The sequence below is a fragment of the Physeter macrocephalus genome, chromosome 18, assembly GCF_002837175.3.
Source record: "Physeter macrocephalus isolate SW-GA chromosome 18, ASM283717v5, whole genome shotgun sequence".
Classification (NCBI taxonomy): Eukaryota; Metazoa; Chordata; class Mammalia; order Artiodactyla; family Physeteridae; genus Physeter; species Physeter macrocephalus.
In genome coordinates this window covers 73,937,715-73,956,194 of record NC_041231.1, presented here as the reverse complement: position 1 = coordinate 73,956,194, position 18,480 = coordinate 73,937,715, and the positions used below count along the sequence as shown (strand labels likewise).

The following is an 18,480-nucleotide window of genomic DNA, read 5'->3' as shown; positions in this document are numbered from 1 at the left end:
TGTGTGTGAGGAGAGAGAGAGAGAGAGAGAGAGAGAGAGAGAGGGAGGGAGGGAGGGAGGGAGAGAGAGAAAGAGCAAGAGAGAGAGAGAGAGAGAAGGAGGGAGGGAGGGAGGGAGAGAGAGAGAGAGAGATCGAGATCTGTCTTTCTCCAGTAGGACATCTGCTTCATGAGAGCAAGAAACCAGTCTGCCTTTTCATCTTTCTATCTCTGTGCCTAGAATACTGTACTGCCTGGCACACGGTATAAGCTCCAATGAGTATCGTTGACTGAGCGAAGGAAAGGACGTTGCCATGGCCGTGCACGAAACAGTGAAAGTGTATGATGGTCTTGCTAATCATCCCCACACAGCGGAGTAGGGGAGCTGGACAGAGCCAATGCCTAGACACCACAGAAGTTGTGAACACCTTTGGTAAATACAAGCTTTTTTGAGGCAAAGAATGGAGGCCATGTCAGGGCATGTGAGAGAAAAACTGATAGTGCTTCCAGAAATCACCAAAAAGTTGAGGTCAAAGCTGAGGCGGAGGATGGAAGTCAAGTGCATTCCATGTTACCTGCGCAAGAACCAGTGTACCTGGATGCCCCCCCTCCACTCCTTTCTACGCAGCAGTCTTCCCTCCCACGCCGCCTTCGTGTTTCCTCAGACTCCTCTTTTAATGAATTCATCTCTAGGGCTGGTGAAAGCCTTGAATTCATCTCACTGCACATGCAGGTAGAGTTCTGAGATTCTCAAGAGGGAGTATCGTCTTTTCTCTTCGTGATGGCAGAACCCCTTAGAGTTCTTGACATCTTGAACCTGAAAGAACAGTGAAGTAGGGTAGAAAGGAGTGATTTTATCACTCAGCATCAGTGCTCCTAATAGATCTAAATGGCCCACAAAATTGGCATTTTAAAATGATATATCTTTACCAATAATTCACCTCTTTTCGGTGAAATTAGAGGGACCAAACATTAGAGACTTTTTAAGAAAGTGACTTGAAGCCCCATTTGAATATACACTAAAGAAGCATGTGTTGGACATGGGGGTGCTCTGGCCGCCAGAACTGACTCGGCTGACCTGCCAGCTGGGGGGGCTCTGGCGTCCTCCCTCCCTCCCCATCCTGCTGCCTCCAGAGCAGCTTCCTGCATTAAAGTCCTATTTACTCACAGGTGGAGACGTAGCTCCACTGTCTACTACTACCTGGTGTTCATTTTCCTTTTTATAAACCCTTTCATAAAAGTTTTAAGTCCGAATTAGTTTAAACTCAGAAGATTTTCAAGACCTTTGGGTTTGCTAATTTTTCATATAATGATAATGGTGCCGTATTGATAGCCCGGCAGCCTCCTAAAATGATCCATCACTGTATCAAGGACCTCAGGATGGTGAACTCTTTCTTTAGTCCATCTTTACTGCATGACAAATAGCAAATATTATTGGGAATATTCATCTCATTTGAAAATGAGTGTTTTGATCCTTATAATCTAGCATGAGTCACTAAATCCTTAAGTCAAGTTTTAGATATTTTGGTAAATATGTTAAAGAAGGAAAAGAAGAAAGCTCAGGATGCTCTCCACTTCTCCAGCGTGGACAGAAGTGAACTGAGACGCTCCCAGAGCTCTCCCTTCCCACCTGGGAACCCGGAAGGTCCGGGGATGTTGCCACCCTCAGCTCCCACTCAGGCCCCGGACTCCAGCACTTCTCAGTACAGATCCAGTTTGCTCCATGGAAAAACAGGTCAGTTATATTTATTTATATACATAAACTATATAACTGTAAATAGAAAACATAGGCTGTCAAATTATATATCAATATAAAAAGTAAACAAACATGTAAATGATCATAATTTTATTATTATATTCATCATAGTAAATCTTATTATTTTTAATATTACTAACATTTCTTAAAGTTTTGAAGTTGTAGTAGAAGCAGCTGCAGCAGCAATAACACAAAACCCCAAGTAAAGTATATCCATCCTAAAAAAAAATATTCATTCTCCATAATGGAATGCAATGTGGCATCCTTTAGTTTTAAATGTGCAAGGACAAAGGCTCTCACAATTTATTTGTTAGAATTAATTTTTTATAACTATCAAATGTCTTAAATGCCAGTTTCTAAAGTTGATGATTGAACTGAAAACACAAAGTGTGGATTGTCACAGAGGCTGAAATAGAGGGTCCAGGACAACAGCAGAAAAGTTAACTCTAGAGAAAGGAACAGAAACGTTCCTCCAATAGAGGAGGGAAAGAATGATCATCACTAACGTGATGAAACAGTGTTTATTTCTAAATCTAAATGAGCTATCTGCAGCAAAATAATTTTAAAATAAGATCACAGTCTGCCTTAAAGGACAATAAATACACACAATTTTGTCAGATAATAGGATTGACAGGGTCGGACTAACACTGAGTCACCTTCCCCACGTGTAGCCTTTGATAAGTGTGTCAGTACTGCCACAAGAGCAACCACAGAACCATGCTAGAAGCCCAGGTTGGTTTGTGTATGTTACTCTTTCTATTAGACCAGCAGAGCATGATGTATAGTTATGTGACGAATGCCTTTCTCCTGAAGACACTGAGGAATCTGAAGTATGGAATGTACTAGAACAAAGGGGTGAAGAGCTTCCCCTTTGGCAACATAGGTTGAAATTTTCCGTGTAAACATTTGTTGGGACGGACAACCTGACATGTGTGGTTTTCTAAAGGCTCTAGCTTGGGAATAATTAAAGAGTATGGTGTGCATTAAGAAGGACACTGTAATAAAGACAAGACCGAGAAGCCTGCAAGTGTATTTTGTGATGTTATATTCCTTTATCTCTTAATTCCAAATCTCCTTGCTGTGAATATTTCTTTAGCAACACAGTAGGATAAATTCAAAATCCCAGGAAACAAAAATGCTATTTTTACCATTGATCTTGTTGGCTGTAGACAGGGAAAAGCAATCATTCTTCTCTGTGATCATTTTCCATACAGTATTTCTATACTCTCTTATGGGTAACAGCTGGTTGGAAGAAAAGAGGTCCTCTGGTTTGGTGAATTCATTAGTTCAACCATCATATTTTTCATTCCTTTATTCATTCAATATATATTTATTGAGCGCACACTTTGTTCTAGGTACTGTGCCGATTATTATCATATGGCTAGAGCTTTACATAGTCGTTATGTGTACCAGGTACTATTCAAAGTTTGCTACCTGAATGAACTCATCTAATCCTTATTCTATAAGTTCTTGTTTTACCCCCTTATTATAGATGAGGACGTGCACAGACCAGCACAGTCCCTGACCTCAGAGCACTTACAGACTAACAGGGAAGAGAGCCTTGAACAATTAATTGCAAAAGTACACTTCTGTATGACTGGGGAGCACACACCAGGGAGGCTCTACCTCAGGTTAAGACCAGGAAGATCCAAAAGGGCCATGAGAGTAGGGGTGTGGCTGGAAGGAACATTGCAAGCAGAAGGAATCACTTCAATAGCTTCCAAGGCCTTTGTGGTGGAAAGGAGCATTTTATGAAGTGGAAGAGGCAGGTGTGGTGGGATCCGGGGAGTGGGAGGCTGAGAAGACAGGTTGAGTGACATGCGTAGAACAGATTGGCAGAGGATGCAGGACAGGATGACCCTTTAGGAGGCTGTTGCAGTCCAGTAGTCCCAGCCAGAGGATGGAGATGATGAGAGAGAGGTGGGAGATCAGAAACACTCCAGGAGGTAGTGTGAGCAAGGCTTGGTGACTAATTGGCTGTGGCGGGTAAGGGTGAGGATTGGTCCCCAGGTCTCTGGGTGGCTGGTGAGGCTCTTCACAGTGGTGAGAAATGGTGCCTCCCATGGCCCAGCGACAATTGGCATCATTGGCTGTAGAGAATACAACATTGGCGTCTCTGCCGAAATGAAACGTCACAATCAGTTCCTGTGTTAGCACCGCATGCTCATGATGGAAGGAACTCTCTTTACTGGCCTTTTCCAAAGACACACACCATTGTGCCTGTGCAGAAATGGCCTCTGATATCACTGCCCAGCCCCTTGCTGTATGCCAGACCTTTTCTATTTCTATTTTTTCTTGCCCACACCATCTCCCTTCTCATAATTATTCTTCCCCATTGTATCTCATAATCTCTCTGCTAACTCATGATTATAGTTCACTTTTTCAGTAACTCTTTTTGTCCCTTGATATTGCTATTGAGACAGACTGTAGTTTTGTTTGGAGGATGAACTAAGTTCACTTGAATAGAAAATCACTGAAAAAATAATGGAAATTGTTTGCAAAGTCAAGGTAAAAGAGTTTTGGAGAAAAGCCTTATGGCTGAAAGGGTTTTTGAGTTGTTTTCACTGTTATTGGATATAGTTCTAGCAATAACTTTAAGTAGGAATAGGCTTACAAATGAGCTGATAATAATCTAACCATTTGGAGGAGGGATTGATGGGGGATTGATTTTATTTTGGCAAAACTACAGTTAGAATGAAAATTGCTGCGGGTGAATCAGTGCTGCAAAGCAACAGGTAATGGGATAGTTTGTTGCAGTGTTTAACATCTTAGTAGGTGATTAGGCTTATATTCATGCACTATTTTATATACAAGAGGCTTGTGTAAACTATACCAAATGCAAAAAGTTAATAAGCATGTTGTTTGGATGGAAAGCACTACTGCCTTATGTAGGTGTTGTCAGGTTCTATTAACCATCCCTGTCTTAATGCAGAAAGCAAGTAAATTTGACCATCTTCCACTCCGAGACTGCTGTGGAACTGTTTCCTCTTCAGTAACCCTCCCCCTTTTTCTATTCACCCCCACTTTAGGCGGAAAATGACTTCTTTCAAATTTCTTGTGTGAAGAGAAAATGAAACCCAACTTGTGGTTCCCCAGAGAACCCTACCCCCCGTCGTTGCATGAGGTGCCCGCCAAGACAGAGGGAGGTTAGGGGCTTCAGGGCCTTTTGTTGTTTTGGAGGTTAAATGTCTGTTTCAGTTTTACTGGAATAATGACAGGGATTGTTCAATCCCACAGTTTGCAAAGAGTCATTCATATTGTTCTCTTTAAAATAGAAGGAGTATTATAGTTTGGGGTTTTTGTTGTTGCTGTCTTGTTGTGGGGTTTTTTTGGTTTTTTTTTTTTTTTTTCCTGTTTTAGTTCTCTGGCTGCACGTTCCAAATAGTTACCGGAACCAGTCAATATTCCAGAAGTCCCTCATGACTCACGACTTCTTTAACGGTTTGAGATGCTAACGGAACCCACTCCTCATAGGTGACGTCATTGGCATTCGTTCAGCACCCATTACTATCCCCATCTAGCTTCTTGTCCTGTATTACAGAGGGTAGAAAACTTTTTAAAAAAAATAAATTTGTTTATTTAAGAAAAAAAAAGTGACCTGAAAGCCAAAGCCACGGCCTGGAGGCTCCAGACTCTTTTTTCTTACTCACTGAGGGAGAATTTGTTGAATCCTCCATATACACATGGAGGGGCCCAGGGTACGTGTTGACCGAGGACTGAGGTGAACTGAGAAATGCTCTCTGGCTCTGAGAGCTTAATTTAAATATTGGGGCCTGGTTTAGTACCCAAAGAGCAGAGACTAAAATAACAAGTGCTATAAGCAGGAGCTACAAGACGTGCTACTACAGGAATTCAAAAGAGAAGGGAAGAGTTTTAATCAGTAGATCAGGAAAGACATTACAAAGCAAGCAATATGGAAGTTAGGCCTCAAAGGTTTGATAGAGTTTGGACATTCAAAGATGGAAGGAAGAACATTATATAACATTCCAGGTTTAAAGATTAATATGAGCAAAGACTTGAAAACAGGAAAGCAAGGAAAAAATATGTAGAGTTGGCAGGAATATTTGTTTAGCTGGCGTTTTGGAGATTGTTAAAAAAAAATTCGACTGAGTACACTTTAAAGATCTTACTGTCTTTATTCAACCATTCGTGAATCAAGTAGCATCCAATCTAGCAGGCAGCAAGGAGCTCTGAGGGACTGTACAAAATGAAAGACGTTTGCAGTCAGAAGGGAGTGGGAACAAGGAAGTTATACTGGCAAAAGGCAGCTTGGTTATGGCAAGGTCGCCTTCCTTTGGGGCACGTCAAGGGTCTGTCAGGCAGATTGTCTGTCTAGTGCCCACCAGGCGATTCTTGATTGACTGGTTTAAGACTCCATTTCTGGAGGAGCCAGAACTGTAATTAAGTCTCCATTTGGTGATGTGGGGTTTAGCATAAGTGACTCCATTTGGAGTCTGTTGTCTTGTTTTTAACAAGATGTACAGGGAGTCAGAATAAATAGGGTAGAAAAATGATTGAAAAGCTGAAAAATAAAGGAATTATATAATCTAATCACTATTTTTAGCACTGTTTTTATGACAAAATGTATCCTGCTTGGGACGCCAAGAACACAGCCCTATCATTCTGCCAGTAGGGGAATAGAGGTCTTCTCTCTCTCTTTGTCTGTCTTTCTACCTCTCCCTCTCTCACACACACAAGCACACGCGCACACACATGCAGAGTCTTTCCCAGACTTTGGCAATAAAACATTATTCTTTAATCAATTATATATTTATTTACTCTCTAGAAGGTGTGTAGTGCTGTGCTATTCAAGATGATGTGTAGAGTATGAGACATTCTATTACAGAGCTTGTGGAAAGCATGAAGGACTATCCTTAGCTGCAGGAGCAGTGGCTCCTAGTTAATTCATTAAATACATGTTCTTTGAATTTAAGCAATGAACCAGGCAGTACTAGGTGCTGGAGATTAGAAGGTGAATGAGACGCAGTGCCTGTTAGAGGGTTTACAGTCTAGAAGAGGGCTTACGATAAATATGCATATATGGTGCCATGGGACATGGAGGAGGAAAGTCAACTCTTCCTGGGCAGGTTTAGGAAACAGGTACGGAAGAGGTGGGCCTTGAACAAAATCTTCACAGAGTAATCACATTTACGTCTGGCAGAATGAGTAGAGGAGGGAAGAAAGGTCAGAGCACTGAGGACTAGGAAACTTCTCAAGCAAATGCATAGAGGTGTGGAACACACAGTGTGTTTGTGACATTGCAAGCATTTAATTTGGGTGGATTTTAGGATTTGTGTGGATGGAATGGTATTTAGCAAGAATTAAAGCTGAAGAGGGACCAGCTCATGAGAAGCTTAAAAGACATGCTTCCGAATTTAGAACTTTATTTTGTTGGCAGTGGGGAGACATTACAGCTTTTTGATATGAGAGTAATGTGGCCAGATTTCTGTTAAAGAAAGATCATTGATAGCGATGTGCTGAGTAAACTGGAAACTGGAGGGAAAGCGGATAGGATGTTCTAGTAGCCATCGAGGTAGGAAATTAAAAGGGCCAGAATCAAACCAGACACAGTAGGGACTGAAAGGATGAGAAAAGTGTTTGCAGTACATAAGGAGAACTGACTTGTGACTGATCAGAATGAGGCTGAGATGAAAAGTCTAGGATTTCTCCCAGGTTTCTGAGCAGATATGGTGCCATTTACCAAGGCAGTGAATACATGAAGAGAAGCAGGTTTGGAGGGAGAGTTTATTTGTCAAATTATGGATATGTTCAGAATGAGTATGAGGTGGAAGTGTCTAAGCCAGCACATACACAGCTTTAGTGCTCAAGGGGAGGGGTTAATTAGAGATGTGGATCTGTCATGGACTTGTAGCCGTGAAAGTGGACAGGGTCGTCCAATGAGACGGGTAGCAAAGGACCAAAAGCAGAACACTTAGGAGCCCCAATATGGATGGTGTAGGCTGAGGCAGAAGAACCAGCAAGGGAGAACTTGAAAGGCAAGACAGTCAGGAGAGAGGGAGACCTCAGAAGCCAGGCTAGAGACTGAGTTCCAAGGAGGTGGATGGGCTTGATGTGGTTGTATTGGATGTTACAGAGTGGTCCAGTAAGATGAGAACTGCAGAGAGTCCACTGGGTGGGATGGGAAGTGATCAGTGACCTTTGCCAAAGCAGTTTCAAAGATTGCGAGAGCAGAGAGCTCACTGTACCAGATTGAAGAGTAGGAAGTGAGGAAGTGAGATGGAAGTGGTCACACAGGTCACTGGAGGTTAAGGAATTTTGAGGCTGGGGTTGTTAAGTGGAGTTTCTTTGTGGGCGTTGAAGTCATTCCGGGTATTGGCAGGAAATGGGACAGAAAGGAATGCTGTGAGCCAGGAGCCCAAGTCAGCTTGGGTTAGCTGCCTGGTTTGTTCACTGTTGGATCGATTATCTATCTATCCGTACATATATACATACCAAATAGCCTTAAGTTACAGCATCATAGAGAGTGGGTAGCAGAACCAAATGGCACAGATCTCAAAGGAGGAAAAGGTTTGGCTTTGGTGTTTAAAAGAAAAACAAAAAACAAACAGTGATTTTGAAATGGTATCGAGGAGCCAGAAGAAGGCCAGCACTCAGCACTGCCTTTGGCCCTTCTGGTACGTACATTACAGGAGAATGAACGTCCTCCACTTGAGACGGCTCCAGAGCAGGCAGTATCCTTGAGGGAAGAGTCAGATTTCAGTGATTAGAAAGAGCTGAAGGGGGTGTTTCACGAAGATGTCGAGCGTGTGAGAGAGTTTAATCAACAGTGGAGTGTGGGGTCCAGAGAGCAGCCTAGGACAGGTTCTCTGGGAGGCCAGTAGTGGCAGGAAGGATGGGTGGGGACGAGCAGAGGTAGAGCAGGGAAGTCAGGAGTCACATGTGAGGTAACAGCTGCTCGGAGGGGCTTGCATCTTACGGGTGGCCGAAGATGACAGGAATAAAAGTCGTGGTAAGGGCTTCCCTGGTGGCCCAGTGGTTGAGAGTCCGCCTGCCGATGCAGGGGAGGCGGGTTCGTGCCCCGGTCCGGGAAGATCCCACGTGCCGCGGAGCGGCTGGGCCCGTGAGCCATGGCCGCTGAGCCTGCGCGTCCGGAGCCTATGCTCCGCAACGGGAGAGGCCACAACAGTGAGAGGCCCGCGTAACGCAAAAAAAAAAAAAAAAAAAAAAAGTCGTGGTAAGATTGATTATCCTTGAGGCTACAGGCCCGATAAGTGTAGCAGATTCAGTCTCTTACTGGTTTTTAAATATGCTTCTGAGAATTCCCTTTGAAATGAACTGTCCCTGGATGATGTGTTGGAATGGGGGTCGGGAGAAAGATCAGCTGGCTTCTAGAATGTTCCACTCCCAGTGAAACCCCAGCCCTCTGTGGAGGTTAGGACAAGGATCCAGCATGGAAAAGCTTGGGAAGGAGCTGAAAATTGTCTCTCAGGTACAGTTTTCCCCACCTTGTGGCGAAGCAGTAGGTATGGCCACATATGCTCATCTCTTGATGGAGTCCTGCTTGGTTCCAACAGCACCTGCTCTCCTAGGGATGGGAACACTGGCCTGGGGGCTGTTCTTGCATCAGTGGTAGTGGTTGTATGGTTTTGTAGATATGGGTCATTCCTAAGTCAGATATTTATAAATTTGGTGTTGTATTTCCTAAATTGTAAGCTCCTAAATATGTCTTCACTGTTCAGAGGCCTCCTCAGAGCCCCCTCTGGAAGTAACACAGAGACACTAAAGCAAGAAAAATAGAATTGAATCAAGGAGCTTCTTTTTCTCCTATGTTTGACTTGGGTCAGTCAGAGCTGAGAATCCTTATGTGACAGTTTTAACTCTGTTACTTCCCTGTGGCCGTAGTATAATCAGACTTCATCTTGTGATGAGAGGCAATAATTGCACTGAGCTATAGTATTTGCCTTCACCCTGGAGCTCAAGGATTCCATCAGCACTTCCTTTTTCAAAACTGATTTTCTGGGATTTATACCAACAAAGATAAAAATGGTTTCTGTCAGTGTGTTTGGTAGGGAATGTATTTTGGAAACATGATAGATGAACCCTGACTTTATTTGGAGCATAAGACATGATCTTTATAAAACATCTATCAGTTGCTCCTACAGCCCAAGCCAGAATTTACCACTCTGCTCCTACTACAGTTAGGTTTAGCTGGTTTTCATGTCTATGATTATGTTATTAATATTTACCGCCATCAGTATATACATTCAGTGGGGAGTAGGTGTGACTGAAAAGGCCACCATGGAAACAATAAGACCTTCTGCACTGTACACATGTGAAGTTTGTCTTTTGACTAGAACCCCAGTCATTGTTTGAGAAGCCCTTTGTCACCTGTTTCTCTGCCTCTTAACCTCCCTCAGCCAGAAAGCTTTGCTCAGAAATGCTGCTTCACCCTGTCTCGCCGCATTTCAGGCTGATCTGTCTCTTCATCCTCTAATTGTGCTACATTGGTTAATGCTGTGCTTCCGTGAATCTGTTAGGTTCTTTGCATTTGGTTTTCTACTTCATTTTGGTGAACAGAGATCTCCTGGGAATCCTATAACCATCTCTTTCCTGAACTTCTTGAGCGGCATAAAGTTGTGTTGTGTTGAGCACCTTCTATAAACAATAGAAGAGGGATGTATACCCTCTGGCAGGGACAATAGAAGTAAAATAGAGGACAATCAGTTAAATTTGAATTTTAGATAAACAACAGATTTTGTTTTCTGTATGAGTAGGTCCCATTCAGTATTTGGGACATACTTATACTAAAAGTTATTCATTATTGATCTGAATTCAAATTTAACTGGGAAATCCTATATTTTATCTGACAACACTTCCCCTGGCCCTTTTCTTTGTTGTGATGTTTCCTTGGTATAGGGCATCATAGGTAGCCTTTAAGGAACTGCTCCAGGAGAGGAATAGGGAGGTCTCTGTGGCCTCGTTAGCGCACACAGGACAGCTGTAGGGCTGTTTTTATTTTAGAGGGTGGGGGAGGACGTGGAGCTGATCCTCACATCATACTAGCACCATACACTGCAGCTTTCTGTACTTTGTCCCTCATCTATTTCCTCCAAGGCTGGTGGAATTCCAGGTTTCTGAACCTAGGAGGAGGACAGAGGTGCTATAGTACATAGTATTCCTCAAACTTTTGCCTCGAATTCCCGTCGACATCTCACTGGATGCTGTGCTCGTAGAACACTGTTTGCCGTCTTTTGCTACTTGTCGAGTTCACCTGGTACTAGTATATCCAGCTACTTATTCTTCAGATCTGTTGTCAGTGCCCAGGACTGGCTTAGACCATGGCAAGCTATCATGGCACCATGGCCATATCTTGTTGTGAGTGTGTTCCTAGAGCCCAGCCATTTGTATGTGGTTATTTTCAGAAATATGTTTTATAACCAATACTTTCATTAATAATGTGGCCTATTCCTTTGGAAGTTTTTCAGATGCCCAGAAATACCCTGATCCTGGTTTCCTCAAGCTGACAAACCAAAACAGAACTATTATATATGCAACTTTCTTCCACTGAAATACCCTCCACTCTAACTTCACCAACCTTACAATCAGGAGAGCCTATGGATGTTTGTGAACTTCTCAAGGCATCCAGACTTAGAAGCTTCCAGAACTCAGTTCTGTGCATACTTACAGACCTCTGTTTAGTAGTTTAATTTCTCTAGAAGCTCAACACTTAACATTTGGATGGTTTGAGTGACATTTTGCAGCATGTGAGTGACTTCACCCAAAAGGGTTTAATGGGTTCCGACAGTGGTTCTTCCAAGAAGTGCCATGTAGTCACTGGCTCACCCTTCAGGCCTCATTACCAAACAGTGGTCTAATTGAGGTGTGAACACCACCTGGGTTTTGAATGTATTCATGCTATCTTTTTCTTTCAGTAGAAATTTATATTAGTGATCACAAGGTAATGCCTGGCATATTCTTTTAACAGGACTATAGTATAGAACTTCATAGTTCAAGCCCTATGTTGCTTAATCATCCTCCTATATTACAGTAAAACTCTCAGTGAGATATGTAACCTCAATATTTTACAATCCACTGATAATGACATGAGAAAGAGAAATTGAATTTTTTTAACCATTGTCTGCCATGCTCATCACTTAACTCAGATAATGCGCAGTGACTCTAAATCACTTCCATCAATCCCAGCTGTACAAATATACATGTGTACGCATACTTTCATGCACGCACACAACAGACATTCACACATAACACACAGCACACATACACACTACACACAAGCACGCACACTGACTCTCATCTTTTGGGCTTTTCTAGTATATCCTATTCTAGTCCTCTTAGTCTGTACTAAATTAAAGAAATGTCCTGCCATACTTGCTGGTCCAGAACCATCTAAATGGTTGATTTACTGACTCATAGGTTAAATTTCCATTTTTTTCCACTCCATTAAGTCTAGCAGCTACTGGGTTTCTATCCTCTAGCATTTCTCTTGCCCTTTATGATCTCAATGAATTCCTTTGACCCACTTTATTCTGTAAACACAAGCAGGATCAGAATGGCATTTTGTATGTATGAGATAATGGAAAAGTGATGTTCTGCCTAATGTGGGGGTTTTTTTGTTGATTTTTCTCACCAAGGCCCAAGATGGCTTTTTGATAGTATACTCCAGGGAGACAGACTATTGTGCTCTCCGAACTCATCAAGGTCTGTTAAATGGATTATGTTAGCTCGGATATACAATAGATCGGCTCTTTTTAATAAAAATGTAAGCAGAAGTAAAAACTTAATTGGTTATCATGTTCATTTCATAACGTCATTGCTCATTACCCCTTCTATTTTTTTTTTTTTTTTTTTTTTTTTTTTTTTTTTTTTTTTTTGCGGTACGCGGGCCTCTCACTGTTGTGACCTCTCCCCTTGCGGAGCACAGGCTCTGGACACACAGGCTCAGCGGCCATGGCTCACGGGCCCAGCCGCTCCGCAGCATGTGGGATCTTCCCGGACCGGGGCACGAACCCGTGTCCCCTGCATCGGCAGGTGGATTCTCAACCACTGCGCCACCAGGGAAGCCCTACCCCTTCTATTTTAATTCCATATGTTGTGTGAAAGAATCGATTCTTGCCATTAGCAAACAGAACCCATAGAACTTCATCATCTGTGGACTCATTGCTCTGGTATTCAAAGTACCATTTTTGTGAAATAGTTTTGTTTGACAGAAGATTGACCCTGGGGTTTAAAACCCCATTTTTCACCAAGTGCAGGCAAGTGATGGTGCAATAGATGGTGTCTAACGCATCCAGGGGGAAGAACTCTCTTCAGTCCATGTCCTTCACTGTCCCTCACCGATCTGCCAAAGGTTAAGATGGAAGATGCCCTGCTGCATCTGGATTCTCAACATGACTCTCTCCTTTGCATCCTTTCCTGATCCCTAACAGTAAAGGCCTCTGGTGGGGGTTAGGGATGCTCTGCCTAACATAGCCTTCTCCCCTAAGCTTGAAATTGCCTCAGTTTCAGTTTCATTTGGCCAAATGAAGTAACAACGTTAAAAAGGTTAAGCTAGAGACACCCATTATTCTACTTCAGTGCATTTCATTTGGTCAACTCTTTACTTAGCTAAGATAAACACAGGTAATCTGAGGAAATGACACATGTGAGTGGGGTACCACAGTGATGGAGGCCTGTTTTCTAGAAGCCTGGAGAGCAGGCCAAAGGGAGAAGGACAGGACACAGGGAGGGAGCATGGAGAATGAAGTGTGCTGCTTGGAAATGTTGCTGCTCTGACCTTCCTGTCCTCTCAGGGCTCACTGAACATGAGGTACAGCTGTCATTTCACTGAAGCTAATTCCTGGGGTTACAGAGGTCAGGGAAGAGCAGGAAAGGGGTCGGCGAACCAGCCACAGTCAGCTGGTCTGCTGGTAACTGATGCTGAAATCTGGAGAGTTTATTATCAAGACAGACCCGACATTTGTTACATGCAGACTGTAGAAGGATTTTGTAAGATTATTCTATGTCGTGTGTGGCCACACATCCACATGGCTTAGCAAGAATGATGCCATAAAACTTTTAATTTTACAAGTAATACTCATACATATTTTCCTTTTGAAAAATTAAAATCTTAGAAATAACACTGTTTCCTTTGACAACTCACACCAATCTCCCAATCCCCACCTCCCCAGTTAAAACTATATGTATGTTTACTTTACTTTTTCTTTAAATACATACATATATACTCACACATATGTATATGTATTTATATATAAATAACATAATTCAAAATATACAAATAATATAATATATAATATAGATTATATTATTTATATATTTATTTAATATATAAATCCATATTTTTATATAAATCCATAGAAAATGTATAGCATTATTTAATTTGAATATATTTGTATATTTCTCCTTAAATTCATTCCTTCAGTATTCAACAGATGTTAAGTGCATACTCTGTACTGGAACTGTTCTAGGTGCTGGCAATTGAACTCTGAATAAAACAAAGATCTTTGCCCTCATGAAAGTTACATTGTAGTAAATGCTATCATTCTGAAACGTCTTTTTTCACTCAATAATATGTCTTGGAGGTTTATCCACTTTCATACATAGATCCACTTCAGTATTTTACATGACGCATAAATGTGGTTATGTCACAGGTGATTTAGACATTCCCATACTGATGGAATTTAGTGTCATGAAATTTTGACCTAGCAATCTGGTGTGCTGGATATTTCTTTACAGTTGGCTGACAGTGGAGAGGGCCCCCTTGCAGCTTTTGCTTCCATTGCTGTGGTGGGAGAGATGAAGTATCTGCATCTTCTACATCACTTTGTGATGATTTTGTCAGGTGTGTTCTGGTCTGTCAGACCAGAGTACAATACAAGAGAAGTATTTGAGAGAGAGTTGGTAAGGAAAAATTTCTTTTCTTACTTAGGATAATACATCAAAGGTTTAATGGTAAGAATCAAAATCAGAATGGTGACCAGGAGAGTAGAAATGGAAGAGAATCATGGGCAGGGAACTTATGAAGGGATGGCAAGTGGGAGAGAGCTGGGAGGAATACAGCCCCGGACCGCAACAGCAAGTGACACAATCGCACCAAAGGAGAGGAGGGGGGCCAGTTTTATCTGCGTCCAGATCAAACATTGGAATAAGGTCAATTTTGGTGTTAATCTCCTATTTTTCATCTTCCAGTATGGTTCCTATTCATGACATCACCTAGTTTTCTTTTTAAATCCTCCTGAACTATGAAAGCCTGCATTCCTGTTTCTAGACATTTGGGTTTGATAAAGCTGTGGGAAAGCCCTTTTGTCTGAACAAACAGAATGAGGCTTACAAGAAGAGCCTCAAATATAGAATGAAATCCCATCCTCGTAATTGAAATATTTCCTTTACCTCATTCCAATCCACGTGAATTTAATGTGCATTACATGTAGAAGTTTTTTTCATATAGTTTAATCAGGTTTTGATGTTCAAGTTAGTATTATGTTATTTTCCATTTGTTCCTCCATCCATTTAACCTGAAAATGATTAAACCAAGTAGTACAGGACATCATCTCCAGAAAAAAAAAATCTTGAGTTTGAATGATTATTTTTGGAAACTTCATCCAAGTAGTTTCATTAAATGAGGTAATTTAATGTGTTTCATTACATCTTTTTTTTCCTATGTGAATATTTCTATGTGAATATATATGGCCTCTCTATGTGTTAATTAGAAAGGAAAATATTGGGGGACTTCATTGAAATTTGAATAATTTCATTTCTTTGTATTTCAGGGTTAGTCTAAGGGATGCAAAAATTAAATCTTATACATTTTGTGTTTATGTATATATGTAATTAATAGATATTTAGAAAACACACTTGCCTTCTTTTTCCACTGTGTGCCCTATGTGAAAGAGGTTTTTCTGTCTCTTTCAATCTCTTGCGTCGTTCTCTCTGCTTAAATGCTAATGCCTAAATGAAGATGCCAGTGTACAGGAGGAACCAAGAAGGTGAAGGACAGGGATTTGCTCCTCATTTGAGCATTTTAACTTCCCAAAGAAAGAGAAGAACAACAACAACAAAACTTTTTAAAATATTTATTTATTTATTTGGCTGCACCGGGTCTTCCGTTGCGGCACCCGGTATCCTCGTTGCCGCGTGCGGGATCTTTTAGTTGTGGCATACAGGCTCTTAGTTGTGGCATGCGGGATCTAGTTCCCTGACCAGGAATCCAACCCAGGCCCCCTGCATTGGGAGAGTGGAGTCTTAACCACTGGACCACCAGGGAAGTCCCAACAAAATTTTTGAAAAAGAAAAAATACCTACCAACATTTTACAAATTTCACCACTAGATCTAGACAGCACTTTCATAAATGTCACTGTTAGGGGAAAATCCAGGTTTTGTGAGGCCTGAAGCTTATGCAATTTGAGGGGGTCCTCTTTAAGGAAAAGAGTTAAAAACTATTAATTCAGAAGTAGATATGAAATTGAATATTTTTGAAATAATGAGAAAAGAACTTAATCACAACACATTATAAATTTTAAAAGCTAACAAATAACAAAATCCAGAAAAAATACAGTATTTCAATTAGCTAACTGCTTGACACACCTCTATGATACTTTTTCTCTACGTTTTCACTGCATAATCTTTGATCACTACTTCATATGACCATTTGGTAATATTATTTTCCATAGAGAGAATAGAAAGATTACTCAATTTTTCTTCTAAGCATGGTCAGCTGAAACTTGCTTATCTAATTGGTAGTTTTGAAAAGATTCTTTCAGCTTTTCAACTGGTCACTGTTAATGTTGTGTAAATTATTAGAACTGTTGTCAAATTTGTGAAAACTCCATCATGTTTCTCTTTATGTAAGCTATCAGAATTGGAGGAATTTTTCCACTTCCACAGACTCGTCTCTGTGTTCATATATTCAAACCTTGTTTCTATTCCAATACCAAAATCTAGGCCTGGGTGCCACAGGGCATGTTCATATCATGGCATAACCTCAGACCTGTACCTTCCTGCCACAATGCCGGGTGAGATGGCAGTGAGTGGAAAATGCATCGCAGAAGGCTATTCTGACACTAGGACCACTAGCAATAACTTAAGCATAAACAGCAGCAGCTAAAAGCCATTCAACTATGTTATGCTAAAACCAGATTAAATGTTCTCCTTAGTCAGATCCTAAAGCACCAGTGGTCACTCCAGCACTCCACACTTCCAGACTAGATGGGAAGTGGAATGGAGGGGAAATCCAAGTGGAAGATCCAGGGGTCTTGACCGATTGTGATTAAAATATCTTACTTTTGAAAATTTTACAATACCTCCTGACCACGTCCCTGTACTACTAAGACCCACTCAGGGGCTCATGCAAGAGGGGTTCTAAAAATGGAGCCTCATTAGTTTCATGGTAATGATGCCTCAGCGTACTGTGGATGATGGTGAGTAGAGATCGAGAGCGAAGAAGTCAACAGCCTGCCAGTGTCTGCTACTTGTGTGACGCGAGCAGGTGCAAGCACATGGGAGTCTGCAGAGAGGAAGAGGAGGAAGCCTGATGCATATGCCACTGACACTGGGGGAAACAAACCTCGCATCAGGTTGACTGACCCCAAAAAGGCAGCCAGATCACTTGCTGTAGGATTTCAAACGTCATGTTAAACTCCGATGGGAACACCAGCAGGAAGCCAGCCATTATATCATGGAAGAAAGAACATGAGTTCTGGAGTCATGAAGATCTGAACTAGAATCTTCATCCATATGCCTTCAGTAGCTGTGTGACTTTGGACAAGTTGCTTAACCTCTCTGAGCCTCATTTCTTTTATCTATATAAGATGGAGGATGATACCTACTTCTTTGGACTGTTGAAGAACTAATTGGGAAACAAAACCAAAAACATATAGATGTGCCTGGCTCGCAGGACAGAATTTTAGTGGACGTCCTTCCAGGAGGCAAAGCTACAGGAATGTTTCAGGACAGAAACATTCCTGTAGCTCTTCATAATCCGTCGATTTGTGTTAAGAACCAAGCCTGTGGTTAGAGGTACAAGAAATAGAAGCTAGTTGCTGGCTGCAAGGATCTGCAGGGGCCCAGATGGATGTCAGGGTCCCAGCCAATGTGAATGAAGCCCAGGATGGGCCTGCATTTCAGCAGGGAACTGAAGTAGTCGGCAGAGAAGCTGGGGCAAAACGCATTCTCACAATCTGTGCCTGCATGGAGGGGAGGAAGGGAAAAACGGTGACAGGCAGACACAACGGGGCCTCGGCTCTCCGCCAGGTGCACTAGAACACTGGCAAGTGATGGCGAGACTCGCCCTAGAGCTCAGTGTCTGAGGCTGCTCGTGTGCAACCTGCCACGGCCAAGACTGGGCACAGGCTACAGGTGGGAGGCCGCAGACACCCCGGGTCCTGCAGGGCTGGGAAAGAGCGAGGCTGCACCTTCCAGAAAACCTGGAAATGCTCCCTTCTTTATGGTCCACCAGCATCACAAGCAAATGAACAAAGGATGGCAATTGGAACATACACAAAATCCTACATTAGACAACACAGAATCATAGGACAAAAGAAAAGAATAGGGGGCTTCCCTGGTGGCGCAGTGGTTGCGCGTCCGCCGGCCGATGCAGGGGAGCCAGGTTCGCGCCCCGGTCTGGGAGGATCCCACGTGCCGCGGAGCGGCTGGGCCCATGGGCCATGGCCGCTGGGCCTGCGCGTCCGGAGCCTGTGCTCCGCAGCGGGAGAGGCCGCAGCAGGGGGAGGCCCGCATACCATAAAAAAAAAAAAAAAAAAAGAAAAGAA

General features: G+C 42.3%; 1 protein-coding gene across 1 annotated transcript in view; it reads left to right on the top strand.

Annotated features, from left to right (window-relative positions):
- The window catches only part of KIF6 (kinesin family member 6), a 419,927-nt gene that overhangs the window by 204,799 nt on the left and 196,648 nt on the right, over positions 1-18,480 (top strand). Inside the window, exon 13 of the mRNA XM_028479658.1 lies at positions 1,498-1,713. Within this exon, the coding sequence (XP_028335459.1) occupies positions 1,498-1,713 (216 nt within the window). The remainder of the gene's footprint in view (positions 1-1,497; positions 1,714-18,480) is intronic.